General features: G+C 40.3%; 1 protein-coding gene across 4 annotated transcripts in view; it reads left to right on the top strand.

The window, feature by feature from the left end:
- Positions 1-18,440, top strand: part of nr6a1a (nuclear receptor subfamily 6, group A, member 1a) — an 83,796-nt gene that overhangs the window by 45,372 nt on the left and 19,984 nt on the right. The window contains exon 1 of one of the 4 annotated variants that reach the window (XM_020102349.2): positions 10,666-10,879. The exons of 2 other annotated variants lie outside the window; for them this stretch is intronic. In XM_020102349.2, the coding sequence (XP_019957908.1) occupies positions 10,855-10,879 (25 nt within the window). In that variant the 5' untranslated portion in view covers positions 10,666-10,854. Of the gene's footprint in view, positions 1-10,665; positions 10,880-12,236; positions 12,552-18,440 lie in introns of those variants that run through there. One more of the 4 variants, XM_020102350.2, reaches the window with a different exon arrangement.

Below are 18,440 nucleotides of genomic sequence, written 5' to 3'. Positions count from 1 at the left end.
TAGGGGATATGGCCTGGCCTGGCTCAGTTCGGCTCTTCTACTTGGTGGCGTCCTGCCCAATGAGTAACCTTGCACACCACTAAATCTGACAGCTGTTTGCAGGTAGATGGTGAAAATACAAGACACTGTAAGAAGTCTTTTTTGGAGAGGACTACATTAACTACCGGGCATGCAGTGTCAGCTTGTACAAAGCATCTGTTACATGTCAGCGTGCCGTATCAGAATCATTTTACCCTGTTTCTTAGCACAATAAAAGCTTCTGCACATTTTACAGCTTATTGGTCACAGTGGGCTATAATACAACAACTTGCCCTGCAGCTGAAACTTCATGGGAAATAAGCTGAACCTGATATATTTAACATAAGCAGATAAGAAGTGGATCCGTTTTTGATCCACATGAGCCAGATCTTAGCAAAGTTGTGGGTCGATCCTTGAGTCAGGGGGACGAGCTAATAATTATGAGTGAGTGTGACCGTGTTATACAACACATACGCATCTTCTCTCCAAACCATGACCTTCTCTGCTGAGATTTGCGTCTGCCTAGGTTTGCCCTTTAATGGGGCATGTTGTGTAAGTAAAGGGGCACAACGTGAATAACATTGGTATTTGTGCAACAGCCTGTGCTGAGTGGAGAGCTAACTGGAGCAGGAGAATGGTGCTGTTCGGCGAGGTTCACGGCTGTTATTCCTACAGGCCATGAGCGTGAAAGGAGCTAATGCCATCTGACAGTTCTGGAGCAAGAAGAGGAGGGCTGGACAGAAGAGGAGGAGAGAGAGAAGGTGGGGGGGGTGTTAAGAGATAGAGTAGGATGGAGAGGGATGGGGGTGGAAGTAGATGGCGTGGTGTTGGATAAGAGCGAAATATGGGATGAGCTAGATATGGACAAAGCAGGGATGAGGAATATGGGAGGGGAAGGGCTGAAGAGGCGATGCTGTAGGGACCTCTATTGTTACGTGCTGTAGAAAATGGCCTCTGAGAGCCACCGCTTTTTATTTTGCGACATTAATAGTCGAAATATTTCCAAGTTAATGAAAACATGCAGATGATGTTGGACCGCGGAGTCTGAGGTTAGGATTCGCAATCTTATAGTCTTTGATATTCGACCTAACACTTCTCAGTGTGCAGCACATCCAATGTCTCCGGTGTGTTCACATGGACTGCCGGACAGAAAATGTGCCTTTGAGGGAATTCCGAAAATGCTCGCAAAGCATCTCTCTCTCTCTCTCTCTCTCTCTCTCTCTCTCTCTCTCTCTCACACACACTTTGATCCAATCCTTTTTTTATTTAAGGGACCATGGCCACTGTTGAACATTTCCGCATTGTGTGTCTCAGAATCGTAACATGAGTTGCACTGATGACGTGCTGACAGAGAGACAAAAGATAGGAAAAGGAGGAGTGGCAGTGCAGAGACAGGCGGCAGACAGACAGAGGGAGTGGGAAGTGAGGTGGGATCCCACTGTAATTTGACAGGCTCCAGTCCCACTCGGGCCTCAGCAGCAGCTCTTTTGAAGGAGGCGTAGCAGACGCCCTTGTGCCAGCCTAACCTGTCATTACCGACACGGCAGAGAGACACGGAGATGCTACGTCTTGTTCTCTCTTCTTTAAAAGCACTGAGATACAAGGTTTATGTCCAATTGTAGCTCCATTGCTTGCTGACTTTATTACACACACAATGGAAATGTGCACATTTATAAATTATATACAGAATTTGTATTTAACTCAGGAAATGTGTATCTATATGTGTGTAATATGTATATATATATATATATATATATATATATATATATAACAAATGCATAATATAAAAATAGGAGCATTTAAATGGATGAAAAACATTTAAGATAATTTAAGTACCTCTAAAATCAGTGAAAGATTGTCCAGCTACGGAATTGAATCGAGGTCATCGCTCCATTTCTCTCACACCCAGAGTAAGTGTGTATTTGTTATGTATATGAATCCATAATTACTTTGTTTTGATTTCAAATTTTGATTTGAAAAGTTGATTTGAATTCTTCTGTAAGATGGGGCCTCAATCTCATGTAATAAAACAGTGACTGACACAGTGAACCTGGAGGGAGCCTGATGATTAAGTCTCAGCTAACTAATGTTCACATTTGAGATAATAAAATATTTGAATTTTTTGAAAATGAATGTCATACAAGTATGAGAGTCATGACCGATGAAATCTCTGTATATATATATATATATATATATATATATATATGAGAAGTGGTTAAATGTGGTGGTTAAATGTTAAACTTTGTCTGTCCTAAAATACCAGCAGTAGTTATTTCAGCTTTCGCAATAATAACTGTAAAACAATATATTTTCTCAAGCAGTACAACTAACACTTATCAATAACTGCTACCCTTCAATTGGAATGAGACAGAGGGGACATCCCTCGTGGCAGCACAGAAAAACCTCTGTCAGCTGCTGCGTGTGGATACTTTGTGTCAGGTTTTGGGTGGCGTCTCCACTGCGAACTCTAAGACCTATAGTTGCAGTGGTGGGCATGCTTTTGCCTGCATGTATTTGATCTGTGTTAAGAGTCTCAACCTCCTATTTCAATAAATGCTATATTTTCAAATACTTGGCAAGGAACTGGATTTACAACACTGAGTCTTTTCTCACCTACAAAACACACATGAATGTGCTCAACGTGCATGTGTAATGTTTATTAGCAATACCCACAGTTTCTAGAGCTTGAGCCAGACCTGTTTGATCCAGAATAGTCGGCCACCGCTGGAAGACAAACCGCTCTTGCTAATAGAAACCCAACAACATCAAAGGTGGTGTTGGTTGTTTGGCAGCAGATAAGACGATTAGCAGTTAGAGCCCCCTCAGCACCCTCCATTATTAAAGCTGCTGGCCCACATCTATAGATTATAATGGCTGCTCTGCTGCCTTTCAGGTCACACACAGCTCCACTTTGATCAGTTTGTCTGTGTTTGTGAGAGAACAAGTCAGCTCATGCTGACGACTTATCAGGCTCTTTGTCTGCTGACAGAGCTCACGGGGGCTCTGTGTTTGTGTGATACTGCCCTCTGGTGTGGAGGTTTGTTATCACCACGTGAATCAGTGAATATATAGTAATAAAAACAGTTAAAGCTGTTATTTTCTTCTCTAGGTTTGGCACTTTGTAACCACCCTAAAGCTGAGGTGACATTAATTTATACTAAATACTGAGGTAAAACTAATTCTCAGAGTTAGTTGCAAATTGTTTTTTTAGTTGCACACAGATTTCATCAGTCAAGATCAGGCTCCCTCCAGGTTCCCTGTGTGTCAGTGACTGTTTTATTACATAAGATCGAGGCCCCATCTCACAGAAGAATTCAAATCAACTTTTAAGCATGTAGGTATTGATGCATATTCCTGTTTGCAATGTTTTGCACATTTAAATGAACACAAAGTAATTGTTACATTCAGAATGTACTGTGGTTGTGAGTGTGGGAGAAAAGGAGGGAAGACCTCGATAAGGATTCATCTGAATTTTTCCTCTGGGCTCCGTTGCTGGATAATCTTCCTCTGATTTTAGATGTACTTACATTTTCTTATGTTTTTCATCTGTTTTACATTTTCCTATTTCTATCTTATTTATTTGTTATAATGGAACAAATAATAAATGTGCATTGGTATAATTGTAATGAATACAAAGGTAAAGTTACATTTTGTTGTGGAATATTTAGGTTGTGTAGTATATTTAGTTTTATTCTCAGAGGATTGTAAGAGACAGAATCATTGATTGAATCACAGTTTCAGCAGTTTTCAGAGCTGGTATGCATTTTGTTCATAAGGAAGCCATTTGGTCAAACAGTATGTAGCAGTTGTAGTTCTGATACACTGTGGTTAAAATGTTTTTTAAAAACAAACCGGCAGGGGCCATCCCTCTTCTTGTGTCAGATGTATGGTTTCACCTTGGCCCTCACCTTATGTTGACCCACCTTTGTCAACGCCTCAGAATCCGATTTGAGTCGGGTCACTTCCACAATTACTTTATTTCTGTAAATAATAAAATATAGAGATCAATGTCTTAAATTTTGGCTGAGAGTACATTTGATCTGAATTTCATTTGTTGCCAAAAAGATAAATTCACTGTATGATTCATTCAGAGACACCATATGGTACTCAAAAATACGCAAAATAGAATCGAAATAGAAAAAAATGATGATAATGATGGGATTTTGCAGATGAAGCAGAGAGAGGAGGTAATTTGGTCAAGGCAGGAATATAAAAGACAACTGAATGAGTGATGTGTAGGCAGAGATAGGGAAACATACAATCTATGCCTCAATAACTGGCTAAAATCATTGGATATTTTCTGCTGCTGCAATAGATTTTGACATCATGAAATGTGTCAGGGTTTTGTCCTTCGCATACCAAGACCTTTTTAGCAGCTATTTAGTACAGCGGTTATGCAGAAACTCTCTGTAGGTGAGCCACAGGTTATATCCACACAATAACATTTTTTTAAATTCTCCTTAAAGTGCAATAGAGTGACAAGATGTGTGTTGTGGGTGAAAGGAATTGTGGGAGATGTGTCATTAACAGTGGATGAGGCAGGTTAAGGGAAAGTGCACATTAAAAAAGGTAACACTTTAAGCCAGAGTTACTGGAATACAATTAACACTACAGATACCTCTGATGAACTCTGATTCTTCCTCAGGTTCTGTTCAGGATTCTTGGGTCCTTGATGCTGTTGTGTAATAATGCAAATTCGGGTGCAATGCTCCAAACAGTTCCAAGTGAACCGGAAAGGAACCTGTTCCATGGTGATAGAAGAGAGGCACTAAAGTGGTGTGATGTGAGAGTAGAGGTGGATGTGGTAGGGGAGTATTTCTTTGGCATCGTGAAACAATGTCAGTGATTTATGTCTTTTTAGAGCACACATTTGACTTTACATGTTTGTCTTGGTTCTGCAACATGCCAGTCGTCCAGGGCCTTTCCATGTTGAGCTAGCACATATTGGTTTTCTCTGGATGTTTGGACTTCCTCCTACAGTCCAAAGACATGCAGGTGATTAGAGAATCTACATTACCCTTAAGTTTGAATGTGAGTATGAATGTTTGTTTGTCTTTGTTTTGGTTTAACCCTGCTTCTCCCCCAATGTTGGTCCTAGCCCTCCTAGAGAGATAAGTGAGTCATGACAGTTGGAAGACCAAAGTTCCAGCTGGTTGATTTCTGGACCACTAATCTGTAATGAATCTTATAGTCTGCCATGTGCACTGTGTCAAAGGTACTGCACCATAGGAAAGTAAAGGAGTTAGTGTCTGTCGATGATTGCAAGCATGGGGAAACATCCTGATAGCACTTAAACCATGCTGCTCAACAAATGCAGCACCCACCTTAATTGTGAATGCTTCATATTTAATTAGAGAAGATTTTTATATCAACCTAACATATCACGCAAACCGTTCATCTGATCGACTTCACACTTGACATGTGTATTCTTAGTGGTCATGGAAAGTGCAGTGCCGAGTTTGGTGCGGTGTGGACATGCTGTATGTTTAATATTAATACAAATGTGAATAAACAGTCGACCAGTGCTCTTTGGCCTTCAGTGTGTTTGAGTGGGGGCAGAGTGCCTTCAGTCTGCAGGCTCTATGGGGGAAATCAGGAGAACTGGCTACAGAGTTTACGCGTATTTTGACTTTCTAACATGCACAACATAGCGGGTGGTTCTCTGCACAGACCCATTCACAACATGTGATGATTGAATTATTTTTGTTTCAACATATCAGAGACAGACACACAGCACAGGTACTGATCTCCGTCATGGCAACACCATTCTCAACTTGGGTCTGAATATTGTGTTTGTTACGTAACAGACCTCTGAAAAAGCTGACATTGAATAAACAGCAGTTAAGTAAATCATTCAAACTTAAATCCACACCATACACTGACTATATTTCCCACCTTCACTCTGCACTGTAGACAATAAAAAAAAAAGTGACAGTGTATTGCAGAACTGCTTGAGGAGGACTCAGGAATAACAAGGATTCATTCTGAGCATTTAAACAGGTCAATAGAACAGCTCGACAGGCAGCTTTAGATCAGGCACTGCACCAGTTTACTTAAATTATAAGGCACCATTTTTTATCTACTCATCTTTCGCTCGGCATGGAAGTGAATTATCATATTTGCAAAATGTTGAACTCTTTCTTTCTCTGGAACACGGGGGTGAAAGAACATATACATAATGCACAGAACAAAGCAGGTGGTGTAATGGGGGCAGCAGGGGCCCACCAGCAAAGTATTGCCCTGGAGTACTGTATCAGGTTAATCCACCCCTGTCAGGCAAAACCCTTTCCATTCGGCAAACAGGAATCCACTGGGAGTTACAATATAATGTCGTATCAATTTGAAATCTACTGCTTGGATTGTATAATAATAATGTGTCATTGTTGATAGCGTGTGAGAGAACAAACTATTCCCAAGATAGACTGGAATACCAGAATATATCAATAATTGGGATCAATTAAAAGCATGATGAAGAACTAGTACGACTGGCTTGCGAGTAGCTGTTTTTAGTGGTCATTAAATCCAAGATGGTGGCCAGGTCACCCCAGTTTTATTTGCCCTTTGGAAGTTCAGGGAGAGAACAATTGCATTGATCTGCTGGTCATCAGGGCTCCAAAAAGCAAATGCATCTGGGGAATGTAACATGGATCATTGTAAATCTAATCTTCAGGATTGGACATAAACCAAAACCCTGAGGTCAGCTCCCGTGCAGCCACAATCACCTCGAACAAACAGAGCGGCAGCCTCAGAGGGGACTCTTCCTAAGAAGCCCTGACAGCACAAGTCAGACACCAACCGAACATGAGACTGTCGTGGAGTCAGATATATTCACTGACACTACAACTGATAACATGCTGTGAACTCGCAATGAATTGGGATCAGAAAGAAATCAAGCCAATTACGCCAGTGGTTCTCAATATTCTTGGCTTGTGGCCCCCTAAAACAAATCAATTTTACGTTTGCCCTCTCAGTAAAGGCAAAGTAAAGATAAAAGCAGGAATAAGACAACATTATCTTGGTTTAATCTCTTTAATAATTTTGTGACCCTTCAGGTTTATCTTGGGACCCCTTTGGGGCCCCCACCCTCAGATGGTAAACCACTGAATCATTCAATTCATGTGTAGATGTGCGGAAGCTTTGTAATTATAAACACGTATGAGTTATCAATACAAAACATGTCCAGGTAGCAGGTGATCTAATACAAAAGTTTTCTTGAATTTTTCATTTTCATTTGATTATAGATTATTTCAACAACCTTGGTGGAGGGAAGGGGCATGGGCCAGGGAATACCCCACTCTGGTAACAGTTAAAGGGCCATGCAGGAATTTTTATATTTAACTTTGCGAGAAAAGGCTTTTAAGTTTTTTAACTTAACCATTAATTTCTCAGGAAATAATGTCTGGATCTTGATTTAAAATAAAAAATCTAATATATTTATTGGATGTATACTCTCCTGAGTTCCTAGTTAAAAATATAATATAATAAATACAAAATTTCTATCACTAATTTTTTCAGTACTTGAGACAGCTAAGGTAACTGTGGCTGGAGTCTTGCTGCTGGTAAGGTAATTGTTGTGTCCTGTGGAGGATGCAACAAGTAGCAGACCCGAGTAGACTGAAGTGGTCTAGTATGAATGAATGAAATTATTTGTTTGTCCTCTTATTGTAAATACCCAATTTTTCATTTGCTTTGACAGAGAAAAACTAATTGTGAAGAACAATTTGTTCATCTAGAGAATTTGTCTTTGAGAGCAGCTTTTCTATTAGGTGAAATTCTTGGAGGCCAGGTGGGTGTTTATTTTAGATTTTGCCTACAGGCTGACACACCAAAGAACTGAATGGAAAGGAGAAGCATAACCATGTTATTAGAGCTGAACGCCTTTCATTCCTATAATTCAGAGTATTTTAATAAAAGGTCAGTATTTACAAAACATTGGGAGATTCCAATGTATCATGTCTGTTAAATAAAGTATATTCTGTATATTCGTCTGCTGAGGAATGCTGAAGGTGTTTTGGAAAGCTTATGATCCAGGAAAAGATGAATACTGTGTACTTCTTTGGAATCAGGATGTATTTATGTTTAGAGGAGAACACAAGCAGTGTGACCTGTAGCCTGTTGAAGTTCTTTGTGTGAACAGTAGAGAGATTTGTGGTTGTGTGTAGAGGGGGGAGGGGAGCTCAAACAAAAGAAATGCCCTTTGTTACTCAATGTTTAGGCAAATGAAGAAAACAAGGCACCAAACAGCACATTGGAGCTGACATTGAATCTACTTCGTATCTCAGCTAAAAATTTAGTTTTGTTTAAATGGGCTTTGCAGGAGTTTCAGGAGCCGGTAAGTCCACAAGAGCCAACATCAGGAATGAGAGGCTGCTGCTGTTATAAAACACATTTTCACCTTAAAACACGTCTCTTGTCTGAGAGACGACACATCAGGAGTTTGTCAGGGGAAAGTTACAAATCATCTTTGAAGTTTGACGTTTGAACCCCATTTGTGTTTGTCCAGGCAGAGAGTTGTCTGTTATTTACAGGAAACATTGCTGTCTCTTGTTAGTTACAAAGGAATCCTTTATCAGATCCTGTCCAGTACTGGACTTTTGAGGCTGAAGTCAATATCAAGTCTTTCATAAATAATCCAGCCAGCATCCTTCAAAAACATGCACAAAACCTGAACACAAAACATTTTGTTTAAAACAACAATAACCCGTTGTATACAACTAACATTAGGTTATTAGGCCGCATTCACACTACTTCAGAGTTTCAGAGCCACTAAAACAGAAAAGTTTTGAAATACTAGTAGCCCTGTTTTAGTTTGAAAACTCCAGGGCAGCGTTTTAGTCCAGACACGCAGACATAGAGGTGTTTAGAAATGATGACGTAGACAATCACAACTGTTTGCTGATTGGGTCTTTTCGGCCTTGATTGCTGAGTCATCAGGCATGACACCCTTTTGGGGGAAGGATAATCAGTTACAAGCTGAACCTGTTGTCTTTGCGAACAGCTGTTGTGCAGTTAAATTCTGCAATTTACAACGATACTACTGCTTACATGTGTAGGAGGTGATTATGCGAGCGATCTGTGTAGCCAAAACTCTTGTGTAGTTTGAAAAACGTTGCAGTATGGATGTAGCCTTAAAGAGTTAGCGACAAAGATCTATGGTTAATGGGATGATTCACAATTAAAAATAAACTGGCTCTCTCAAAGAAATCAAACGCATATTTTGTATTCTGCGGTCTGTTATTATTTAGCCAACATTTAACCAACATATTGTAGAGAAGGGTGTATATACTGTGCAACTTAAGCCAAAGTTGTCATGTGTTAAAAAAAATCCAAAACATACGCAACCCCACAATGACTTTATTCAGATTAAAATATTTTAAATACAGAAATGATTTATGTTGGGGCATATTATGTCTTTATTCCAAACAAATAGAAAGGAAAATAGGAAACGACTGAGGGATGCATAGGAGACTATATTTGATACTCTGTGGTATTGACATTTAAGTTGCTACCAAAGAGTGCCGAGGTCCACCTTCTTTAGTTTAAATGTCCATTTATATGTAAAACTAGAATGGCATTCAATAGAGCACATAGCCCTGCCAAGGCCTAACACTCCCCTTATGAAACCACATTGAAATCTCCTGGTTTTTTATTTTTATTTGGATCTGCACTACATAGCCTGTTTTCTTTTCATCAACATTCACAGAAATCTGTAAAAATATATTTTAAAAAAAAAACCCTATTTTACAGCTTTAAGAAAGTGGAGGGAAAAAAAATGATCTACCCTCTTGCCCAGATCCATATCAACATTTAATAAGTTATTTCATGCCCCCGTGAAAACCACTCTGTAGTTTCTCCAAACAAACACTCAGGGGCAAAACCATAACCTCCCTGGTGGAGCTGATATGGGTTTTTCATAATCATCATAAGATGTGAAGTATCAGTGTAGCATTGTGTGGGTCTGCTGGATGCACTCTCAGGTAGCACCCCTTGCCACATGATGGCAGATAACCAGCAGAGCCTCTACCCTGTCTGGGCTCCAGCAGCCTTCAAGGTTAAAGGCAACATGGCTGATTATGCGGTTCATCTTCGCTCCATGGGAGGAAAGGTCTAAGGTCAAGGTTGACATATGCCACTGGTAATGGTACATAAAAGGCTGGTTAAACTATTAAAAAAAATCATTTTGTAAAGATTACATCTGCATGTATATTAGCTAAAGGTCAGTTCATGATTCCAAAATTCTCTAGCTCTTAATTTAAAGTGGACTGTAAAGAATATTAATGTTCAGATCTGCTTAAAAGTCATGTCCAGAAAAAAACACCTTGGCCAATTCGTTGTAGGCCCTGCCTTTGACACAGTGACATATAGTATCAGACTCTTGGTAAGCCCATCTATGGTCATACCAACAGGTTCCACTTGTTTCTGCCTGCTCACCAACCCGTCTCCCAGGCTCTGTGGCATGCTTCCGTTCTCTCTCTGCGTGTATGCAATCATACCAGCTATCTGTCTGTGCTGCGTTTGAATGTGAAAAGCTTCTTATATGTGACTTAGTGTGGCCAGGTCATTTGCATTCACAAGGGGGGTTGGGCGCGGGGGCGGGGTGCTGCTGCTGTGAGAGTGAACAGGAGGTATTGGTAGGGTGGGGCTGTAGAGAGGGTGGGCTGGGGAACTGGCTGGATGATCAGGACAGGCTTGTCCACTGTAGTGTAAAGTTTGGGCTGGTAGAGAGGAGGCCGGTGGACACAGAGTATCAGGTTAGCCAGCAGAGTTTAGGGTGTGGCACAGGGTGAAACGCTGGATGCTTCTCAATATGGTCCCCTAGCCAGACCACTGGAGGAGATGAAGGAAGAGAACCCACTGGATGGTAAGATACCTCTGTAGCTCTCAATGGTTTAAGGCTGGTTACCATGGTACCAAGAGAAGGCCTTAATCATACTTACAAGCGCATTTGCCAGAAAATTAGAAATTTAGCTTGACTGCCTGGTGAATTTGAATGGGATGGTAGTCAAAGGTGCAAGCTATGAGGTCTGTTTGTATCAGGGCTCCCCCACGAACGTGTTACCTGAGTTTCAGAGCAAAACTTTGCCTTGTTACCTTACCCAGAGGAATATAAAAACGATTCACTGGAAGAGGCCAATATTCTTACATTGGATGTATAAACACAAGCAGCTGCATGAGAAATTTGTAGAAAATACAAACTCTTGATTTAAACCAGGAAGTATCTAATCAAATAATGAGTCAACTACAGTATCAACATGGACATTTTGCACATGGACAATTTTAACTTTCATACCTTTTGCCACAGTTACAAAATTGGTCAAAATAATCTGTGTAGTTTCTATGTGAAGCAGAAATTCATTTTCACTCAGAATTACTGTTAACACGTTTACATAGAGCTTGAGTTTTCAGTCACCTATCGTATTTATAAAAATTTTTTTCTAAAAGCGCTGAAAAGAATTTCAAGTCTTATTCTGTTTGACAATACCAAAGTATATTACTACAATGGGGGTATTTGTACATGTTTAGACTTCTTGTTTTTACAGGAATACAAGTAGGGTAACTTGGTTGAATGGGATGACCACTAGGCCTCCAAGTGAATGTTCTGTTGGCAATTTAAATAATTGATTGCACTACACTGTTCACACTCCTGTCACAGCATTACCCGACCTGTCATTGAAACATCATGGTGGTTAAAAGATTAGAGAGAAACTCAGTACAAAATTCAAATGTAACGCTGACCTTACTATTGGCAACTGACACAAATGTTGGCATATATCCTTGATGTTACATGAGCTCTCTGCCACAGTGTTTTATATTGGAGAGAATGAATGATAGTCATTTAGCTACAGCTCTAAATTCCTGAATATTCCAACTTCTAATTAAGATGCAGCATTGTTTTCATTTGGAGAAATGTTCAGGAACAGAAAGTGGATCCACCTCTTGGTCTCCATCTTGTTGGCTTTCAGCCTCTTTGACTTTCCACTCTGCTCAGTTTGTAACCAAGCAAGCTGTGAAACTTAAGCATAAACCTTTTACTATGCTTTACTAAGTGCTTCAATTAGTTAATGTCTGTGTGTTTTGTCAGCTTGAACCTGTGTTTATGCTTGGACATCCACTTTAGTCCTCTTCAGAAGTGCCACAGGCATGACTGAGGGGAGGGGACACTAATTTTGGTGAGAGCCAGGGAGGGGGTGGTGGTTTGTTGTATTGTTGAACGGCAGCGAAAATAGGACTATCAGTTCCACTCAGATAACCCCTAGCTGTCATTGGACCTCAAGCCAAGCTGTGACCCCGGGGCTTGAACTCTGCGGTCACGTGACCAGGCAGTAAAGTGACCAGTGGTGTTGCTGGGCTGTGCCTGTAGTCAGAGAGGGGCAGGCTGTCGAGGAAATAGGCTGCAGGGAGAGAGAACAGAGAGAGGCAGAAAAAGAGAAGAGTGATGAGGCAACCAGGCCCGGTGGCCTTTCTTTAGCTGAGTCCATGCTTGAATGGGGCCAAGGCAGATTGGGAGAAGCATGAAATGGATACATGGGAAGGTAAGGAAGATAAGCAGGAGGCTACTGCTTTCTGTTGAACTTAAATATGTATGATTGGGAGAGGAGAAATGTTTGTGATAAAGCAGTATTTAAACAGTTTCTGGTGACACAATATTCAGTGTATGTACATATATATATATATATATATATACTGACCGTTTGATTGCTGTCTCTTTTGTAGATTTTATGTTGCTAATCAAATTGCGACATATCAAAGCAGACCCGGCAGAGTATTTGAGAAACACTTAATTAAACTGCCCAGAAATTTGTATTAGTAAATAATAATAATAAATCAATAATTATATTTTTGTATCCCATTTTTCAATATTTTGACAAAAGAACACAATTTGTTCCAGATATGTGATGTTATTTACATCCCAGCTACACCTTGAGTAAACTGTTGCTACATTGCTCTTATGTGCAACATTTGATGGGATTAGTCCTTTACACTGAGACTGGTTAATTATTTTCAAGCCAGACTTGAATGTCTGGCTTGAAAGAATGTTTCAGCTTTTCACAGTGTTCCCTGTGATTGATGCCCTCAAGTGCTTTGTTGTTGTTCGTGTTATCACTTATCTCGATGCGGTAGTGAATTGCACAGTGTGCATGTAGATGCATTAATCTTTGGTATGTGGCTGTGGGTTAGGTTGCAGGCAGCGGTGTTGATATGATGGAGAATCACACTGCTTGCCAGTAACTAGCTGCCCAAAATTGAGTTTAACATATTGTTACATTTTCTTCTCCTTTCATTCTGGATTTTTCACTTAGAGCCTGTTTTGAATGATAGTGTACTTCTCATACTAAGCCCTTTTTCAGATGTAGGTGATCTTTCCTTGACCTCAGCTGACAATGCTCTCCCCAAATTGCTTTTAGCTTGTCGTTCTTTTGTTGCTTCATTTGGCTAGATGAATTATCTTAAGTGCTGGAGTAAAATAACCTTCTTTTGGCAGTTTTCACACTACATCCCTCTGGGAGCACCCTCCCACCCACTAAGCCTCCAATTCACCCCCTCCCTCCTTCCCCATGTATTGCAGGAATTTGGAATGTGATCCTTTCTCACTCTTAAGATATATTCCACATGGCAAAGCAAAGTGAATCACCAAAGTGTCATGGACTGTTCATCACTGCTGCATGCTCTTTGATAAGTGCTTAACTCAATGTGTTTGAATCAAATGATTTAACTTGCTCACCGGCCCTTGTTTTTTCTTCGAGGACTTTAGTGTAGCATGGGGAGGAACCATGATACTGTATTCGGTCCCTTCCCCCTCATGTTAATCCCCCTGCCAGCAGCCATGTTGGTTGTGCTCCAGCTAGGGGAGGTTTAACTCCTCACTTCTGTTGATATAACTCAAGCCATTACATTGAATCTGCAGGAGGACACATTGTTTTGATATTGTATTTTTTCTGTGATTTAGAAAGGGTGTCCTCAGCTGAGCTAAACTAGGGAGACGAAGAAGACAAAGCACCAGGGATCAACAGAAAATGAGCATGAGGTTGTTTATGTGGATGTGTAAGCAGGGGCAGAAGCTGTGTGAAGATCAATAGTAACAGTGGGGGAGGTCAGGGACTCCTGTGACTCTGTAATGCTCATCTATAAATAGCCAATAACAGAAGCTGCTCATTCCATGCGTTCTCCTTTTTTCTAATTTGACTGAAACATATCCATCTATCCTGTATCGTCAAACCAAACCATCGAGTCCATCATGTTGCCGATCTTTGTCTTACATGGGTGTGTTATTACAACTGCCCTTGCACCCTTCCCCCGAGGACCAACACAAACACACACACAGGATTTAAATAATCTGCTGTTTAACAGTCATACATTTTGTCTTAGTGTTAATTTTTATGCTAAATATTAACAATTGACAATCTGTACATTTTGCAGTCTTTCGTGCTTGGGAAATGATCAGTGGGAGTTCATGCTGCTGACTCTGTGATCTGTGGGAAGTCCCCTGTGCCTGCTAATACAGAGGAGACTCGACATTCATTAACAGCACTTTTATATGTACTCTGCATCAAAAAGCATGGGCTGGAAAACTCAGCACATGGTTCATATCAGCACATGCTGGCTGTTTAAGCCTGACATTAAAGAGGAGCTCAGGGCCAAAACCAGTTCCTGCTGTCTTTTTAAGCAGAGGTTTTAATGTTCTGAAAACGCAAATGATAGAAACAGGACACTGTCTTAAACAGTCTAACAAGCCTCATTTCCACACAGCTTTAACTCTTTCTTATGTTGGTGTAAAACACATGTTACACTAAAGCAATAGCACAAAATAAATAAGAATAACATGGAAACTTAATTAAAGTAAAAATGTTATTAAAGGGAACAGCATGTACTAAGCATGTTTAAACCCTAGTTTACCGGTCAAACACACCAATCCACAGACAGAAACATGTCCAATTGTACATGATGACATTTTTACTGCCATTAAACTAAAACATACCAAACCAAAAAAAGTGAAAATAGTTGATGTCAAAGGATGTGAAACACGAAATTTTTTTTTATAGAAAACTTAAAATTTAGTTAGTGTAATAATCAATGTAGGGTAACTTTACTGAAAATGGAGGTATCACTCGTATGAATAAAAACTAAATATACTCTTAATGCAACCTGTAAGTGTGAGGATAGATCCCTAAACAAGGAACACTAATTAAAATAAAACAATTTAAGACAGCTTTTCTCCCTCTGTGTACATTAACTCTTATTTAAAATTTACTCTGAATAAATAAAACATTTAAATGATCTTTACAGATGCAAACAAAGCAGAGACGGTAAGGCAGTCTCCTACTGTCAAGGTTTTTTTCCACATTAATTAACAAAGTACCATCACTGTTATTAGCATAACATTAAAATGTATCCTATCCTTGGTGTGGTATTAGTTGATGCTAATGTTTCAGCCTCTAAGCCTGGGTGTATATTATCAAGAGCACAACATCAACAGGTTGCCTTTGTCTCATGGTTGAGCCCAATCTACAACTGCATGCATGTTACTTAAAAGATTAGCATCACAGTGTGGGCTGCTAGGAATGCTGGATCTTAGTCCCAGAGGGTCTTCAAACACTTTGTACATACCAGTCATGGTAAGAGAAAATGCTTCCCTTCTTCACCCCCAGGTAGGAGAGATAAGTTTCAGAGAAGAGATGAGGAGTTGAAAAGGGGGAAGGAGAAAGAATCAGAGGGTGGGTGCCAGCAGCGGAAAAGTACAGCACATTCCTCCATCCCCCGCTCCCTGTCTCAGCTGGGCACGATTGTGATGGAAAGCCCGAGACAAAACCTGAAGAGAAAACCCCTTCAGCAGCAGGCCTTGTTGCTCTGTCAGCCACTCAAAAGGCTGCTTTACACTATACATCAGCCTTTGTGTGCATAGGGTGTGGACAATAGGGAGATTTGGCCACGATACATCCCTGTTCTCAGCGTGATGCTGCTCAGAGGGGGTGAAAGAGATGGTGAAACCTGGGCAATATTTAAACAGGCACCTTAACTCAGTACAGCACAGAAAAGTGTGTGAGATGAAATAATCATTCCTTATATGAAGCACATCTCTCTCCCCCTCCGCACTATCAATCTCTCTTCTCTCCCCTTTTTTCCACCCATCTCTCCTCTCCTCCCCATTTTTCTCTGCTCACCCCAACCGGTCGAGGCAGATGGCCGCCCACATTGAGTCTGGTTCTAGAGGTTTCTCCACAGTCACCAAAGTGCTGCTCATTGTGGGATATGTTGGGTTTCTCTATATTAATACGATTTTAAGGTCTTGACCTTCTATGTAAAGAGCCTTGCGATAATTTTTATTATGACTCAGCGCTATACAAATAAAATTGAAATTGATCTGAATCTCACCCAGTCGGCTCGCTCACAGTGAACATGGGCTAGGGAATAGGAGCAGTGGGAAGGAAACAACAGCGCTGTTTGTCTTTGCCAGTGAATGGGGCTTCAAATGCTCGACTTGCTGGTTTACGTTAAAGTTTGCAATGAAACCCAGGCTGACCCCTGAGAAACAATGCAGCCTTTAATGGGCCTTTGGGGGTGGGGGGTTGTGTGTGTGTGTGTGTGTGTGTGTGTGTGTGTGTGTGTGTGTGGACAGATGACACAGAGAATGAGGTTTCCTTTACCTAAGCTAAAGAGACAGAAAGAGAGGTCGGAGATAAACCATGCTATCATCTCACCTTAATGTATACATTTACAAATGATTAAAAAAAACAGTTACCAGTGGTATCCAGGTAGCGGATACAGAATCCACTTCCACATCATTCAGAAAATCAAGCTGCCCTGTAAACTAAAAGGGATCAATAAAGTTCTATCTAATCTAATCTAAAGTGTGTATTATTCACTTTCAGTGCTCAAATGAAAATCTCATTCAATAATTCAATGTTGCATTTCTTGAAAGTTGTACAGAAGCTTTAAAGAAAGTCGATTATTAAGGGGCTGACTTGTGACTTGCAGTCCCTGGTATAGATCAAGCTCCACAAAGGCTTAATTCTTTATTTTCCATTATGAAACGAAAAGCATTTTTCAGACTATCCCTGGCTGGTAGACACTCACAGCATTTAAAGTTCACAGTTTTTAACAAAGGCTTTCTGTTTGAAATGTGTAGCCTTCGAGAACAGACTCAGATAACCCTGATGATGTCCTCTGGGTTATTTTGTCAGACTTGATAAAGCTCCCTTATAGGAAGAGTGCTATATAGTACATTATGTAACTTTTTCTACAGACTGAGGCTGCTTCCACACTGACACAGTTTCATTCTAAAATGCTAAATTAGTGTAATGTAAACAAGATCCATCCCGATTAATATTTTAGCTCGGCATCATAAATGCTCCACGAATGATGAGATGGAACTGTTACTGTTAAGGGGATACTGTCGTCACATGACAGGAGCATGACAAAACAGGAATGGATACATCATGACTAATGAGACCCAATCAGGGTGCAAATATCATAATTTCAAAAGGTCTCAGTTTAAGAGGCCTGAAACAAAAGTGATACCTTTTAAAACGAAAAGGTATTAGTGTGGATGTAACCTGAAAGGTTCTCCCCCTGACCGCATGTCTTCAAAAGGTGTCGATTGTACTTTCAAGCACACAGATGGTCTCTGTTATGGAAAAATAAAATGAAACACATCTTGACAGGCCTCTGTGATCTACAAGCCGCTTCCTCCTCAACACATTTTGTCATCAAATACTGTTATCAGGAGAGAAGAGCATTTATCTAACCTGATGAAGAAGAGCTCCAACATAAACAACATTATAGGTTGTTTGTCCCTACCTTCTGATACAGCCATAGGGGCAAACCAGCAAGCGGTATAACAGACCTTCGTCGTTATGGTAACAATCATATGGCCATGTTGTTGAATATTCAGGATTTAGGTATAACTTGGTTAGATAATGCAGTTGAAATTGTGGTTTGGCTCACAGTAACTACTTCCTCAAATCCTGTCTAATGCAGACTCTGTCAGCTCTTAATAAGAAGCTGCCCGACTTCTCATTTGATCCTGTATTGCAGCCAATAGAGGTCACCCAGCAATGAAATGTAGTAAGTCTTACTCTTTTTCACTGGTGATTTATGTTTGAAGTCACAAACACAGAAAACTTAGGCACTCTCTTGGCTGTTGGCTAAATAACCAAGGTTTCTTTTTCCCATCACTGCCAATCAGAGCTGCAGCCAATTCAAACCTGTGTCTACTGCAAAGTCATGTGACCCTTTAGTGAATACTGATTGTATCCACTCCAATCTTAGACAAAAGCTATATGTTAGTGGGTTTTGGACTGGAGGGGAAAAGGGGCTTTATTGTGATGTTTTCTACAGGATGACCTCAAAAACATCATGATTCATTTGTATAGTACATCAGATAATGTTTTACAAAGCAAAGCAGCAGCTGCACAACTGATTGA

This window comes from Paralichthys olivaceus, chromosome 4, assembly GCF_024713975.1.
Source record: "Paralichthys olivaceus isolate ysfri-2021 chromosome 4, ASM2471397v2, whole genome shotgun sequence".
Taxonomy (NCBI): Eukaryota; Metazoa; Chordata; class Actinopteri; order Pleuronectiformes; family Paralichthyidae; genus Paralichthys; species Paralichthys olivaceus.
Note: the sequence above shows the minus strand (reverse complement) of the source record. Positions and strands in the feature narration are given on the sequence as shown.